Consider the following 17,526-nt stretch of genomic DNA (forward strand, 5'->3'; position numbering starts at 1 on the left):
AAAATTAAGACTGCAAATGAGAAACATTAGAGTTGCAGTGGGTAAAAAGTTCGTAGTTAGATATGGGTCTCGGTCGGGTGGTTCATTGGATCGTTCGGGATGCTCTTAATTGAGTGTCCTGGGTGGTCTTGTAATGATTCAAATTTAGAAGGACCAAAAAAACTACCATATGTAGAATAAATGAAACCCAAAACGAATTAAATCTAAAACAAATAATAACACAAAGAGTGAATACAAAAAATACTGATACTGATGACTAAATAAATTTTAAAAAGCGTGGATATTAAACGAACATAAATCATTTTTTTATTCTTTAGCTAAATTCAGTTCCCAGGTTCTCAATTTAGTCAGAGACATTTTGCGTTGTATTTTCCCTCCCCAGAAAAGACTTCGGAATTTTCAAACTTTTCAGTAGAGAAATGGTTGATTTTAGCAATGTTTAGCTTCAATTGTAGATACCGGAAACCAAATTTGTATCTATATAGAAAAAGTCACTCTATTTACTTAGTTAATTGTTTTTTTTATAATTTCCAATTTAAACTGAGTCGTTTAAATTAAACCAAGTTTTATATGACTAGGCTTTAAGCTTAGCAGTTCGCCTTAAAAACCCGTTTAAACTCGCATATGATTTTAGACTTTATCACCTGCCTCATGTTTATGAAGAGTATTGTGTATAAGAACAGGATAGCCACAGAAAACATGAAGAAGAGGAGATCAACATCATCGATGCAATTGAGATGCTTGAAGCTATGAAGAAACTTTTCGAAAGAATATCTAAGAATGAAATCAATAATTTAATTGACAATGCAGCAGTGTTTCCCTGATGGATGGAAGTCGATTGAGGGATCAGATATCATAGTTGGAGGTTTAAATGATTTCGTTTTGACAGTCAACCTCTTAGTCAAATTAAGATCTCAATGCCTCATTTCTATAGAAAACGTTTCAGAATACGGCTTGATACATTGATCACAATGATGGTAGATTATCTCAGAGCTTACTTTATCACATTTAAGCCATTTTGGTCCTTACTTCATCCACCTTTAAGAAAAGGTTTTTGGTTGCAGACAGCTAGCCAGGAACAATGTTTCTTCCAAAACCAAGAAAGGACTTCAGACTCTACTTTTCTTTAAGTAGAGCTTGAAGTTCTGTTTAAGTTTTTGCACGGCCCCACTTGCTTCAGAGATATTGTAGGTGAAGGAAATCGCTGGCAACATCAGTTTAAGGAATCTAATCGTCTTTGCAAATTGGCTGCGACAACACATGTTCTAGTTGCTGCTGCCAAAAGAACATTTAGCAAGCTCAAGTTTGTTAATGATTTGCTGAAAACTGTCATGGTTCATGCTAGACTAGATTCCCTCATGTTGTCAGTGAATGAGAAAGACCTCACGATGCCAGTGACTTAAACAAGATTGTTCAGCACTGGTCCACTTTGAAGATACGGCGAATACAAATTTAGCTGTATTTTGTTACACAATTACGCAAGATGTATTCTGATTTCGCTTCTTGTTTGTCCCTGTAGATAAGTATAAACGAAAAATTATTGTATATTATAAATTGTTACGAGTCAGATATGATCTAGGAGGTGTTAAATTGAGATAAGCTCGTCCCTTCTGACTTGGGTGCTTCGAACCACACCTGCGTCCAGGAATGCTCTGAGGTTCAATGTATATTGTATTTTATACCATATTGCCTATAGCAAAAACCTAAAAGTATGGTAAGTTTATAAGACTGGAAATTTTCACTAGAGCTGATAATAAATAACTGGCACCATCTTGCGTTTAGTGGTTTTATTTGACATTAAATTGCTGCATAAATACCATTTTAAGTACTTTACGATGTTGGGAAGCGTAAAGAAAGTGGTATTAGGTCGTCTGGGATCTAACAGCCAAAAACTAACCTGCCTATGTTAATCAGATAGCCCTTGCATTGACATTCTATTAGTAGTTTACATATTCTTTTGTGTTTTAAGCCAATTGGAGAACAAATTTTGTGCTCCCTTACCCAGTAATCAGACTTTAAAATATAGATGACTACCAAAAGTAGTAGAGACCAGGATATGCCTGGGCGACAGACAGAGAGCAGGGTTGCCAACTCGACAGTTCCTAGTCAAAACAACACATTCCCATGCGCCTGGTTACAATCCCATAAAAGGGCAAAAAAAGTGAAACCTATTAGAAATTTCAAACATAAGATGGCAAAACAAAACAGTTTTTTTTAATTTTAGACTGAAAACGACACATTTCTGAACTGAGGATTTAAAAAAAATATTTCGTTCTTCACTAAAATCTTGCTTTAGTGAAGAAGTTTTCACTACAGTCATGTCTTAAGTAAAGAAGTTTCTTCAAAGCAAGGGAATGACATGTTTATATGAGTGTCGAACTAATCGAATGCTTATCGAACTATATCATTTTGCATGAATATTTATATGGAATATTTTTGTTTTCATTGCATTCGATCTTAACTGTCCACTTTGAAAGGGGTTTACAAGGCGAAACCTATCTATAACCTATCTATAAACCAATATAACTGCCAAAAAACCTATCTCCAGTTTTGGAGATTTGAAGATTGAAACATTTTAGCAAAAAATGACATATTTTCGGATGTTCAGTGGTCTTAAGAAAATACATAAAACTTACGAACAGACGAACAGAATTCAGATAGCTAGAGCTAAGCTTGGCAAATATGGGCTTATTTCTTAAGAAAACTTCATCCATTGACATACTGTAGAACCGATTTCTTTCGTTAGTTTCTTTCAGTTTAGCGTAACCAGATAGAGAGAGATAGGTAGTGAAAGAATAGACAGGAAATATACAATTTGGGCTATAAATTTGTACATTGGGGAGGTTGGGGTAGACTATTTGGACTGTGTAAAGTACTGTGTGCTCATGATACTTCCTTGTCATATAGTACACACTCGAGAATGTATATCGCGATCATAAGACAATAACTGGTTTTCATGGTCTGTATACCAGACAAGTAGCTTCGGATTGGTTGCAAACTACATTGTAGATATATTTTTATTAAATATTTAGCTGTTATTTTGGTTAGGCTAGTTAAGTTTAGGTTATGTTTTTAATAATATGTGGACCGGGTGCCCTTCTATAATTCTTTGTTGTATTTCTATTATTTTATTACTAGTAAGTATATTATTTTCACCATATTTTGGTATATTTCACTTTGACTAGCCTAACCTCGCTTCATGAGTGTGTACCATATAACAAGGAAGTATCATTCTTACTTAATAATCATATAAATAAGAAATGTACTTAAAACACGTTGCATGCGGACCCAATATATTTTTCACCCCTTCCTCCTACTGTGCAAATATATAACCCAAATTAGTTTCTCAAGTATTATATTTTTATCATGCTTAGGCATGATTCAATAGGATTAACCTACTTCATTTCTTGAGTGTTGTAGCTATAATAGATAAATACTCTGAATAAACAATAAAGACAGTTTTGGGTCACAGTGAAAGACTCAGTGTTGCCAACTGCAGTACAAATGTACTATTTTGGTACATTTCACCTCTAAAGGTGCATTCTGGTACAATAACAAATTTCCTGGTACATTTTACAAAATGTGGTACAATATGGTAATTTGACTGGACGTCAGGACGTAGCGAGCGGAATTGATTGTAGTTATTCTGTTTTCTCTTCTAGAGTTTTAAGTTTTCTTTTATACATTTTATTACATCTTATGTAATAAATTGCATCAAATTGCATCAGGTGTATTATTACATCTGCACCATTAATGACTATGGGCGTTAAAATCTCCAAAAATGATATCATCTGAATCTGGTATTTCTCTATATACTTCCTCTGTTATTTGGCCCATTATTCCATTATATCCTGAAGGGTTATATATATAAATAATGTACAATCCTTTTCCTCCTGGTAGAAATAGCTTAACCACCATCATTTCCATCCTTTCCCCCACTTCATCATCCAATTCTAATTCAATTTCAGCAAAATGAGAATTTTTTTTATTCCAATCAACACTCCTCCTTTACTGGTATGGATTCTATATTGTCTGATCACATTTTACCCATGAAACTCTGATTTTATATGGGCTTTCAACCATGTTTCCTGAATACTAAATATATCAATTTTATTTTCTAGGCAACTCATGAGCAGCAAGTCCTTTTTTCCTTTTATAACTGAACATGCATTCCAAGAAAGCATTCTCATATTCATAGTTGTGTTGGTGTAGCTGACCCTATCATCATCTCTACTTGGCACACATCAGCAATATGTCTCATGTCTAACTTGCATATTTTCATTGGATTTACAGAGTTGCAAAGCTTCCTGATTTTTTCATCTAGTGGGAGAGTTCCAAAATTCACATGTCTTGAGATGATAGTAGTCCTACTGCAATTGTTTTAGCAGTATTCCTGACAATTTCATCTCTTAAGTGACTCATTGTTCTATTGACAATCTTGTACTCTGGTTTTAGTATTCTAGAAGCTTCATTTTGCACAACCTATTTATAACTTCCGTATACTACTCTGGCTCAAATATATCCCATCTGATACTTATCTGCTACCATTAATATTTCCCTGTTTCCCCTTCTAATAGGACATGCTGAAGATGTAGTTGAATGTCCACCCTTGCAATCAGCACAACAGTACTGCCTTGCTGGATCATTAATTCCTTTGTCTTTCAATGAGCATTATTTTGAAAAATGCTTGCCTGTGCATCTCAGGCAGGTAGATTCTTTTGCTCTACAGTCTTTCTGTTAGTGTCCATAGCGTTGGCATTTGTAAAATTGCAACACCCTTCGATTTTATATAAAAACTTCTTTCTTTTTATCGTCACGATTATATTTCTTTTGGCGCAACTCTTCAATAATTGGGAATGGTGAATCAATGCTCTCTTTAATTGGTTCATCAGTCAGGATTCAAGGAGTTCCTTTGATGATGCCCGTGCATGTTTTTTGGCATTCTTGCTGTCCTAACAGCCAAATTTCCGACTCTCTATCTGCATATATTCCTTGGCATCTTCATCATTTCGTAGGAACATAGTCATTTTTGTTCTATCATGATTTACCTCAAATTCTAATTTTTTAATCTTGGTCTTTTCCTTCAGAAACTTGGAAATCTCATAATCACCGCTAAATTTTTCCTTGACGTTTTTCACTTGAAGCATAACTTGACTGTTAAAGATTTCTTGTTATGGAATTTCCACCTGTGCTTTAGTATTAGCTCTGATCTCATCTGAAATACCTGGTGATGCATTACACCGCTTTCGTTTTCGTGTATGGCTTGAACTGTCCATAAGGCCCTCAGCCTCAGCTGGATTTATAACTTCATTAAGGTCACTTTCACATTCATTCAGTGGACCTTCCTGTTGAGAATGAGCCTCAGATTTGTTACGAGTTGGTATACTTGTATACTCATTAGAAACTTTTAAGACCTTTAGCATGATTCTTGTTTGATTGTCCTGTTGGTTAATATTTTGCAGGTTGGGGACCATTCCAGGCATCTGTCCATGGTTTGACATACCTGTTGCATATTGAATGCTTGTCGCTGGTGCAGCTTGATTACTGGTTGACTGATTTGTCATATAAACTGGAAAAGAATAAACTGGGACTTGCATGTTATGATTAGCAAACTGACTTACTGGTAATGTCACAGGAATAGGTGATAAATTGATCTGATACATGCTCACTGGCAATGTCACATGGTTTGATGGTATACTGTTCTGAAGAATAGGCTGCATGATATTCTGTTGGTTCATGAGAATAGAAGGGCTTAATGCTTCAAGTTCACTAGGTCCATTCACATTCATGGATGGCGAGAGAACAAATTGTCCAGGATCCATATCAGATCCTTTTTAAGTGCCTTAGCACCTGTTTCTCCTCACTTTGTTAACTCACTAGCACTCTTCTAATACACCAAACTCTCAAATTCTCAGTAAACCACCTAAGTCCGTAAATTATTTTTAATATCACCTCAGCAATTTTTCATATTTCCAAATAGGCTAATAGCAGCAATTCCCAAGACAAAAACCTTCAGTTGCTGAAGAATCGGTTGCAGAACCTCAATGTTGAAAAGCTTCAATAGCGAAGAAAGGTGCCAGAAGTAAGAAATTAGATCAGACAACATTGACAACATTGATCAGACAACACTGGAATATTTACCCCAAGGGTAAACATTACATCACTAAAAGGCCTATAGGGAAGCTGCGCTGCATTTTGTGCAACATTGACTTCTCAGGAAGTAGTTTCTATATAAGGTGCCATTTGAGCAATCTACATTTGAAAAAAGTGTGTTCGATTCTTTTTGCAGTTTCATAAGACCAGATTAATACCGATGTTCTGGAAGCAAATGAAGACATACTTTTGAGAAGCCAGAAAATTAGACGGGCAGAATGAATTTGAAGTGGATTTGTGGCACATAATAACTTTTCCAATCAACATCATGAAGGAGCTACCTGAAACATTGTCGAGGGCTTTTCCTGACTCTAAAATTGCAAAGTTCAGTTTGGTCGCACAAAAACCACAAACGTGATCAATTCAATGATTGAGGAAGATGCGTTTGATAACCTGTGCTGCCACATGAGAAAAAACTGTTTTTCTTTAGTAATCGACGAGAGTACTAACGAGTAAATTCCAAAAACCTAGTGGTTGTAGTTTGTCATGTCGATGAAGTGAAGGAAGATCACAGTAGTGGATGGAAAAAAGTTGTGACAGACTCATTCTTGAAGCTGATTGAAGTAGAGCATTGCACAGTTGGAGATCTACACACAGTGTTAACAAACCTGCTGTTTGAAGAAATTGCAGTGCCAAAGCAGAATCTGATCAGTTTTGCATCAAACATTTCATCTGTCATGGTGGGAAGAAAAGGTAGTGTGCAAGCAAAGCTTTAACTTAATTTACCGTGCCTATTTGTTCTCGGATGCACATGCCATTCAATCCATTTGTGTGCTAGTACAGCAAGTCAGAAGCTACCTAAACACATTAAAGAATTCTGTCAGGATATCTGTAATTACATTAACAGATTCCCTAAAAGGGCTGGAGAGTTCATTAAAATTCAGAATTTCATAGAGCTTGACAAGCATAGGATTCTGTGCCATGTCACAACTAGGTGGTTTTTCCAACTCCCATTACGTCTGCACTATATCGAGCAATGGGAATGATTGACACTTTTCTTTTGGAGTGAAAAGTTTAAAGAAGAGAACAAGCAATCAATGCCATAGCTATTCTGTAGATGTTACTGTCACCGATCTCGGAAGCATTTATTTATTTCCTATTATACATGCTACCGTTTGTTACAGACCTGTATAGAAAATTCCAGTAAGAGGAGACACAAATACACATTCTCAACAATCAGGCTGGTGAGCTTAATAAAGCAATTTTAAGTCATTTTTTGAAGACACTGTAGATGGAGAAAACAGAAGCATTTCTGAAACAGCTTAGGGACCGACAGTCTTTCCGAGATATGAAAGAATTATATTGTGGGAATCGTGTAGAGGTCCTGTATATCAACGGAAAGATTTTGTTAACAGCTGCAACTACTTTCAAGACAACATGCGCAAAATACTTGACAGAACTGAGCGACAAAATAAGGAAAATACTTTTCAGTTCAAAGTACTGGTCAACTAAAAGGCTGGAGAGAATAGACCCAAAGATAGCAATGTCTTCCGACTATGGGAACTTGAGCATTGTCCTGTAAGTCACTCAGTTGCCAAATTTGGCAAAGGAAAGTGGTAAATAAAATCTTCCCAAGGAATGGAAATGTTTGTCATTTTCTCTGATCTCAAGATGCACGCAGACTCTGACCCAGTTCATTTCTGGTTTAAAATAGTAGAATGGTGCGATAGTCCTCAAATAAAATGTTTTCCACTCTTGGGGGAATTCATGATGAAGATTCTGATCCTGCCTCATTCTTTATATTTTTTTATCTTTTAGTTTCTCTTTTACTGCCCAAGTTGTTGTTTTAATTGTTCATCGTTTACAAAGGGAATTGTAATTAATAAACTTTTTTTTAATAAATTAATAAAAATGGAGTACTTTTGGGCTGACTATATTGATAATAGTTGTCATTAATGGAGTTTATTCCATCATTTCTGTTGTTACGAGCTGAAGACGTTCTCTTATACGTATTGTCAAACATCTTGTAACGTTAACTCTATTTATACATTGGATTTATTTTGTGCGTGCATTATTCTAACCGCATATCGCTCCTATTCATGAGGTATATAGAAAAATAGCCATATATCATTTCTGACATGAGTACTTTTCTTTCTCTTGAAATTTCTTTAAAAAGAAAGCAATATCCATGAACCAATTTGGTGATTTACATTTTGATGGTAGTGTCATTTGGTCAATAGTGTCATTCTAAATGGCATGTAATCTTTTAAATCTTTTACATTAGCTAATGATTAATTTCGCTTATTTTTATCAATTAGCAGATATTTAGCTTTTCGCATAATGCTTGTTAACGAGTTGGTCTTTAGTAAATTGATTGGGAAAATTTGCCAGTTTAAGAGTTTCTTAAAGGTCTTTCTTAAAAATATAAACACTGATTGATCACAATTAAAAGTTTTCCCACTAAGCTACTTTTATTATTTAACTGATTGAGATCTTCGGCCTAAATAGCCAACAAAAGGCCTTTTGTTGACTTACAACATAATGCAATAACAACATTACAATATAACGCCTTTCTAGCGTTTTATATGTTTTTTTGCGCGGTTGGATTTCTGAGGTTGAACCCACCATTTTCCTTAATTAATACAGCAAACGCATTCGCAGTGAAAAATAGTATAGCCCAGAAAAAAAGACCACGAAAAAATATCTCAAAAGGCTCTTCTTCTTTTATTCTCCCTAAACGAGCTTTGATAGAGTGACCACTGGGTAAACACTGACAAATATTATTTATCACTGCAGCTATTGGCCAAGGTAGATATTTTTCACCGTGATTTTCGTTCTCGATTCTTTGGTAATATTTCATTTTAAGGATTATTTCTCATCTGTTATTCTGAGACAGGCATTTAACTTACGTTTATTCCTTCGCTGAAAACATAATTTTTAAGAACAGTTCCTGTTGCCAGTTGCAAGAAAGGGAGCCATATAGTTCCAATATAATTGAAAAATCCCAATTTTTGCTGAATGCACTCATTAACGTAGTAAATTTCTTGGCGAATCCATAGTTCCAAGAGCTTTTTGATAGTCAAAAATATCATATGAATCACAGTCATAAAAGACTGCTGTTATTACCCTAGTGTAATGATATCAAAAACTGCTTGGTAACAAACTGTTTATTCATTGATTCACTCATTTATTGTAACTCCAGTTCACTCATTGTGTTGCAATACGATATGCCAGCTATGTCATTTGACATCCGTCTTTCGAGTGTTTTTTTTTATCCTTTTGTGTGGTTCAATTTCTAAGGTTAAAACCAGTATTTCCCTGTAATTAATACTGCCATGGCATTTACACTAAAATATTGTATTTCCCAAAAACAAAGACCACGAAACAAAAAATCTCGTATTCTCCCTATCTGATCTTTTCTAGAATGACCACTCGTGACTTATGACTCTCACATTAGAGGTTTCCTATTCTCTAATTGTGATGAATGGGGAAATACCTATCCTGGCATGATTGAAAAAACTCTGAACGTGATTTCAGTTTATTATCAAGTGACTTGTATTGCCTTTGTTTTAAATTATTTTGGGAGGAAGAGCCTGGTCTAGGCTTAAATTGCTGGAATAATAGAGTCTGAATCTTACGACATAACTGTAAAGATACAGGCTACTATGATTATAAACGTTATTCTAATTAACGTTATTTGTTAAATATTATTCGTTAAATATTATCGTATAAAATCTATAATATTATCGTATTAAAGTATAATATCGTTAATATTCCTTAAATATTATTCGTTAAATAGTTATTTGAGACCTGAACAGTTTATCTCTAAGATTTGTTAGGAATATCTCTAGGATTCGTTATAATATTTATAAATGATTTAGATAATTCCGTAAATAATTTTGACTACAGAATAAATGAACTAACGGTTAACCCCACTAGTAAAGCAGTTTTACTTTAGAAAGCTTCATTTAGTTGATACTGAAATAGCCTTCATTCCGTAAGCGAATACAGCAGGATGTGTACTTCACAACATTTGCGAGACCGAAGGTGATATGCTTGAAGATACCATCAAGGCAAACAGTGAATGTGACGGCAGTAACGATGCTCCTGCTACTAGTATAGCTGCAGCTAACCAGCCTCAATCTCAAAAAACCTCCCGAGGGGTTGCAAAAAGGGACGCAATCGCAATAGCGTTGTGAATTTTCTAAATTTTTACTTTTAAAATGTTCAATTATAATCAAATAACAACAAAAAAGATACATGTTATAATAGCAGTAATAACGGCAAGATGCACAAAAGAAATGGGACCATTAGGAAGCCTCCCTAGTGGAAGACAACAAATAAAAACTGTGTTTGCGAGGAAGCATTGACAGAAAGGATTTCATCAGTGTAAACTGATAACCTATCTTCAGCAATGATATTCTTTTCTTCAATTCTGCTTCCTCACGAAGTCGTTTCTCTTTGATCTCTTCCACTGTCCCTAATCTATCCATAAATCCAAGAAACTTTGATGATGCTGCCATTCTTATTTATTCATTACTCAGAGTTTGACTACTATGCACTGGAAAATAAGAGTGACTTAATACCCAAGAAGTATTTTGTCCAGTGAGCATATCTGCGTGTTCAATGCTAGGGGCCTGGGGATCGTAACCCCTTCAAGGAGTTATTGCGCACATGTAACCTCTAAACAATCAAAAACTAACACAAAAAAAACGCTCGAAGAAGTCCCAATGACAAAGAAAAACACAATAAATATAAATTTGCGAAGTCCTTGATTAATTTATAAATATATTAATATAGTCCATGAAAAAATCTAGACTAAGTATCCTATTCAACAAGGATAGGTCATAACGGTGTGATAAGGGCCTTAATGCACATATTACGATCTGCACAGACACAACAATCTTATGCAAGCCTTTGAGTTATCTACTGGAGTTGATTTCTGGCTTAATTGTGAGATAGCCCACATAGTTTGGTCTTTTGACTAAAACGAAACTTTAGTATTTTTCCTTTTCCTTTAAGAAAAAATTTCAATGTAAAAGGATGAACACTGAAGAACTGAAAACTATATGCAAAATTGTCAGAATTCTAATTCTTCATATAAAAGACCAAGGCATGAACAGCAAGTAGCTTTTTTCTTATGTGATTTTGTAACCATGTCAACTTTGGAGGAAAAGAATCAATTGAATCTTGCTGAAGTGAAAGAATGAACTAAAATGCTTTCAGAAAGGATGGCAACTTTTGGAACATTTTCATGGGAACCATGTTAACTTTGGGATAAACAATCAACTGACTCTTGCTGAAGTGCAAGAATCAACTAAAATACTTTCAGAAAGGATAGCGACCTTTGAAGCTTTGTCACGGAAACCATGTCAATTTTGTTTAAAAGAATCAACTGAATCTTGCTGAAGTGAACAAACCAAATAAAAATGCTTTCAGAAGGGATGGCAGCCTTTGGAACTTAGTCATGGAAACCATGTCAACTTTGGGTAAAAGAATCAACTGAATCTTTCTGAAGTGAAAGGATCAAATGATAATGCTTTCAGAAGGGATGGCAGCCTTTGGAACTTTGTCATGGAAGCTGTCAACTTTGGGGGAAAAGAATCAATTGAATCTTGCTGAAGTGAAAAAATCAACTAAAATGCTTTCAGAAAGGATGGCAACCTTTGGAACATTTTCATGGAAACCATGTTGACTTTGGGATAAACAATCCACTGATTCTTGCTGAAGTGAAAGAATCAACTGAAATACTTTCAGAAAGGATGGCAACCTTTGGAACTTTGTCATGGAAACCATGTCAATTTCGGGAAGAAGAATCAACTGAATCTTGCTGAACTGAAAGAATCAAATGAAAATACTTTCAGACGGGATGGCAGCTTTTTGAACGTTGTCATGGAAACCTTGTCAACTTTGGGTAAAATAATTAACTGAATTTGCTGAGGTGAAAGGATCAAATGAAAATGCTTTCAGAAGGGATGGCTACCTTTGGAACTTAGTCATGGACACCATGTCAACTTTGGGTAAAAGAATCAACTGAATCTTACTGAAGTGAAAGGATCAAATGAAAATTCTTTCATAAGGGATGGCAGCCTTTGGAACTTTGTCATGAAAGCCGTGTCAACTTTGTGGGAAAAGAATCAAATGAATCTTGCTAAAGTGAAAGAATCAACGCGAAACCAAAAGAAAAGTTCGAAATAGATATAAAAAAGACAGATTTAAGTTTAAACATGTCTAATTACAACCGCATTTATTGCTATCTTGGAAAGAGTGGTTTAATTCCTGGTCAGTATTGCTAGTAGTCTCATAATACACTTTAAAAAAATCTCATGTTACTTTCACTATTTGTATTTTGTCCGTGTTTTAATGGTTTCTTCTGTGTTTTTAGATCACATGCGTATTCACACAGAGCAAAAACCCTATAACTGCGAAATTTGTCCAGCAAGATTTTCTGTACAGTCGCACCTTAGGAGGCATGAAGGTGCGAAGCATCGTAACTACAAACAAAAGTATGAGTTGATTTCTGGCTTAGTTGTGACATAGCCCACATAGTTTGGTCTTTTGACTAAAACGAAACTTTAGTATTTTTCTTTTTCCTTTAAGAAAAAATTTCAATGTAAAAGGATGAACACTGAAGAACTGAAAACTATATGCAAAATTGTCAGAATACTAATTCTTCATGTAGCTTGGTCTTCATGTAGACCAAGGCATGCACAGCAAGTAGCTTTTTTCTTATGTGATTTTGTAACCATGTCAACTTTGGAGGAAAAGAATCAATTGAATCTTGCTGAAGTGAAAGAATGAACTAAAATGCTTTCAGAAAGGATGGCAACCTTTGGAAAATTTTCATTTGAACCATGTTAACTTTGGGATAAACAATAAACTGACTCTTGCTGAAGTGAAAGAATCAACTAAAATACTTTCAGAAAGGATAGCAACCTTTGGATCTTTGTCATGGAAACCATGTCAATTTTGGGTAAAAGAATCAACTGAATCCTGCTGAAGTGAAAGAACCAAATGAAAATCCTTTCAGAAGGGATGGCAGCCTTTGGAACTTAGCCATGGAAACCATGTCAACTTTGGGTAAAAGAATCAGCTGAATCTTGCTGAAGTGAAAGGATCAAATGAAAATGCTTTCAGAAGGGATGGCAGCCTTTGGAACTTTGTCATGGAAGCCGTGTCAACTTTGGGGGAAAAGAATCAATTGAATCTTGCTGAAGTGAAAGAATCAACTAAAATGCTTTCAGAAAGGATGGCAACCTTTGAACATTTTCATGGAAACCATGTTGAATTTGGGATAAACAATCAACTGATTCTTGCTGAAGTGAAAGAATCAACTGAAATACTTTCAGAAAGGATGGCAACCTTTGGAACTTTGTCATGAAAACCATCTCAATTTCGGGAAGAAGAATCAACTGAATCTTGCTGAAGTGAAAGAATCAAATGAAAATACTTTCAGAAGGGATGGCAGCCTTTGGAAAGTTTACATGGAAACCTTGTCAACTTTGGGTAAAATAATTAACTGAATCTTGCTGAGGTGAAAGAATCAAATGAAAATGCTTTCAGAAGGGATGGCTACCTTTGGAACTAAGTCATGGAAACCATGTCAACTTTGGGTAGAAGAATCAACTGAATCTTGCTGAAGTGAAAGGATCAAATGAAAATACTTTCAGAAGGGATGGCAGCCTTTGGAACTTTGTCATGGAAGCCGTGTCAACTTTGGGGGAAAAGAATCAATTGAATCTTGCTGAAGTGAAAGAATCAACGCAAAACCAAAAGAAAAGTTCGAAATAGATATAAAAAAAAGACAGATTTAAGTTTAAACATGTCTAATGCTTCCCCCTTCCCCCACCGTGAATTAACCTGAGAGAACCTCCAACAGGTTGAACCCAACCCACCGTCAATTAGCAGGAGAGGGTGGACTCTAGTTCAGCATTGTGGAGTGATATGCACGAGAGGAAAATTTTGATGTAAGTCAACCCGTAGTCAACCTGCGTGTGTTCCCCAGCGAGAACCTCCAACAAGTACGACTCTAGTTCGGCATTGTGAAGGGACACGCATGCACGGAGAGGTGTAGCATAAATGGGAGACAGGCAAGCTGTTTTAATGAGATCAAAACTTGAGAACACTGTCAAAAACCTAGAAAAAGAGCCCAATGACTTGTATGAAATATTTGTGGTATCAGATCAATCTGATTCATCAGATCAATCTGATGAAGTGCCTAGCCAAAGTCCCAGTCAAGGTCCCAGTAACCGGTCGACCTGGCGTACCTGGCGTTACTAGATCTACTTAGTGCCATTAGACCTACAAATTGTTGTCCAATTAACGCATGGCCAGAAAAAACGGTGGCGATTCTCATTTTCCTGACAATTGTTCTAATTTTTATAATGTACCGGCCTATTTACGGGTTATTTACCATTTTCAGGATGTTTGTTTTTTTTTCGTTAAAATTCAATCGTAATTTTTTGTAATTAAGCAAAGAGAAAACTGGTTTTAATTTCGACAAAGCAGGGAACAAAAAATAAAATATAAAACTACAAACACAACCGAGAACACTCAATCTTATCTTTTTCTTTTCTTTTTACCACTCAGCACGTCCCCAGGTGGCGGATAGGGGAAAGCCTTGCAGATATGCAGGGTACCTCCGGTGGTGATGGAGGCGCGGACCAAGGGGGGACCCAGCCCCTGGGGGTCCTAAAACATAACTGGGATACCCTCGCCAGGGGGACATAAATTCAGGCGGAGGAGGAAGAAGGCCCCTCTGATGTAGACTGAGCTGGACCCACCAGCGTGTGGACATGTCCCGTCAGCTTCAAACCTTCTCCCAATAATGGGTAAGATCCTATGGTATGGCAGATTATCATCGTGGGAGGATCCTCTTCAGGAGGACAACTGCGAAAGGCCGGATGATTCAGCGACGAACAACGGCCTCTGCAAGTTGACGGAGAGGAGTGGCTTACCGCCGTCTCCTAACCAGCCTTGAAACCTCTCCGTTTAACAAATGAATTATGGGCTCTATAAATCAAAGCAGAATTACTACCGCGTCCGGGGAAACCGACGAACCTAGCAATTTGATGATGATGATGATGATGGCGAATGGAAGTAATATTGAACATACTACCGCGTACGGGGAAGCCGACGAACATGCTACCGCGTGCGGGGAAACCGACGAACATGCTACCGCGTATGGGGAAACCGACGAACATGCCACCGCGTACGGGGAAACCGACGATCATAATAGGCCTATGACAACCCCCGGACGGGATGAGGATACCCTACGACTCATCTCCACTAAAACTGTACTCAGCATAGGAACACTCAACACCCGGACTCTAGCCAAACCAGGAAAAATGGATCTACTACTGAGAGAACTAAACCGATACAAGTGGGACTTAGTCGGGCTATCTGAGACACACCTCCCCCGAACCGGTGAAGAAACTATCTCTGGAACCTCCCCCCTACTCTCGGGACGCACCGATGGCACTCACAGACAGGGTGTTGGATTCATCCTCTCACCAACTACAAAAAAGGCGCTGATCTCCTTCACGCCCGTATCAGAAGGGATAGCAACCATTAGACTAAAGGGATCCGTGTCAAACCTTACCATCATCCAGGTATATGCTCCTGACTCTGCCCGAAGCGATGAAGAATGCGAACAGTTCTACTTTCAACTTCAAAGTGTCACCGACCAAACACCAAAGAAAGATATGCTCATCGTCATGGGCGACTTCAACGCTATCACGGGCAGCGATCAGACTGATCGGAGAGATGAAATGGGACCGCATGGCCACGGCCGACTGAACGGAAGAGGTGAAAGGCTAATTAGTTTCTATAGAGAAAACGACCTGTATATAACTAACACCGCCTTTAAACACAGACACCGCCAGAAGGTCACCTGGAGATCCCCCGACGGAGTAACTGAAAACATGATAGACTATGTGCTGATATCTAAACGCTGGAAGTTCTCAATAATGGATACTGTATCCCTTCCTGGTGCGGACTTTGATTCAGATCACTCACTCCTGATGTCCAAACTCAAGCTAAGACTGAAACGACTCCCCAAGGCGACAAGAATCCCTAGATTCCGGACAGAGCTGCTTCGCGACCCCATAAAAAAGGCGCCTATACCACCAACCTATCGTCAAAATTCCGAGCTATCCTAGAGAACTTCACTTCCCTCACTACCGTCGAAGAGATTGATCAACTGGCTGGGCATGCAACTTCTGCAGTTTTGGAGACAGGAAATGATGTCCTCGGGAGGAAAACGAAAGACGAAAAGCCGTGGATTACTGAAGAAGTAATCCAACTATGTAACCAAAAGCGTCTCTACAACAACAAAGCTGACCCATGCAGCCGGGACACCTATAAATATCTCAAAAGGAGAATCAAACGGGAAGTCTGAAAGGCCTTGCGTAACCATGTTACCGAGAAATGCAAGGAATGCGAAACCCAGTTCAGGAACGGAAACGGTCAAAAACTCTTCAAAACAGTTCGTGAACTGTCTAGCAGGAAAGATCCTACCTCCGCAGCAATCCTAGACAAACAAAATAATCCCATCAACGACGCAAAAATGAAGCTCGAACGATAGAAGGAATATTTTGAAGATAAATTAAATCCCCAGATCATTGCCGATCCCAGCATCCCAAAGTCCTTCCCCATTAATGATCGAGAACCTCCACCACCACTCTTAAAATCAGAAACTGAGGCAGCGATAAGATCCCTGAAACGAGGGGAGGCCCCAGGACCGGACGGTATCGCTGCTGAACTAATTAACATTGACTCAGAGGACGTCGTCGAATTGTACCACAAAGTTGTGTCAGCCGCATGGTCAACGGGCCACGTCCCACAGCTATGGTGTAAGGCAGCAGTGGTCCCAATCCACAAAAAAGGCTCAAGAAGAGTGTGAGAACTACCGCCCGATCAGCTTGACAAGTCATCAAGCTAGAATACTGACCAAAACTCTCCTACGTAGAATCCAAGCAATTACAGCCTCCGTTCTGGGTGAATACCAAGCTGGCTTCCGACCTGGACGATCGACCATTGACCAAATCTTCACCGTTCGCCAGCTCATGGAACGCTTTGTCGAGTTCAACAGAGACCTATATCATCTCTTTATTGACTTTCAGCAAGCCTTCGATTTAATCTGGAGGAAAGGTCTGTGGCACATCCTAAGACATTACGGTATCCCCGACCAAATCGTCACGATTATTGAGAATATATACAGCCAATCCAGAAGCCGGATACTCACCACTGATGGACTCTCTGATGAATTCTCAAATCCTTGGAAGTCTTACAAGGATGTATTCTGTCGCCCCACCTGTTCAACCTGTTTCTTCACGCCATAATGTCACTGATACCAGACGAACATGGAGCCAAAATAGGTGGAGTCCTAGTAAACAAGCTCGCCTATGCTGACGACATCGACCAGCTTTCTAC

The 17,526-nt window shown here is 37.6% G+C and overlaps 1 protein-coding gene across 1 annotated transcript; it reads left to right on the forward strand.

The window, feature by feature from the left end:
- The first annotated feature begins 15,098 nt into the window (after positions 1-15,098).
- On the forward strand, positions 15,099-16,253 carry LOC136037592 (craniofacial development protein 2-like). The gene has a single exon (XM_065720313.1). The coding sequence runs from the start codon at positions 15,099-15,101 to the stop codon at positions 16,251-16,253; it is 1,155 nt and encodes a 384-aa protein (XP_065576385.1).
- The last annotated feature ends 1,273 nt before the right edge of the window (positions 16,254-17,526 follow it).

The sequence above is a fragment of the Artemia franciscana genome, chromosome 17 (assembly GCF_032884065.1).
Source record: "Artemia franciscana chromosome 17, ASM3288406v1, whole genome shotgun sequence".
Taxonomy (NCBI): Eukaryota; Metazoa; Arthropoda; class Branchiopoda; order Anostraca; family Artemiidae; genus Artemia; species Artemia franciscana.

Coding starts and splice junctions, on each gene's coding strand:
- LOC136037592 (XM_065720313.1), top strand. CDS start 15,099: ATGGGCTCTATAAATCAAAGCAGAATTACTACCGCGTCCGGGGAAACC.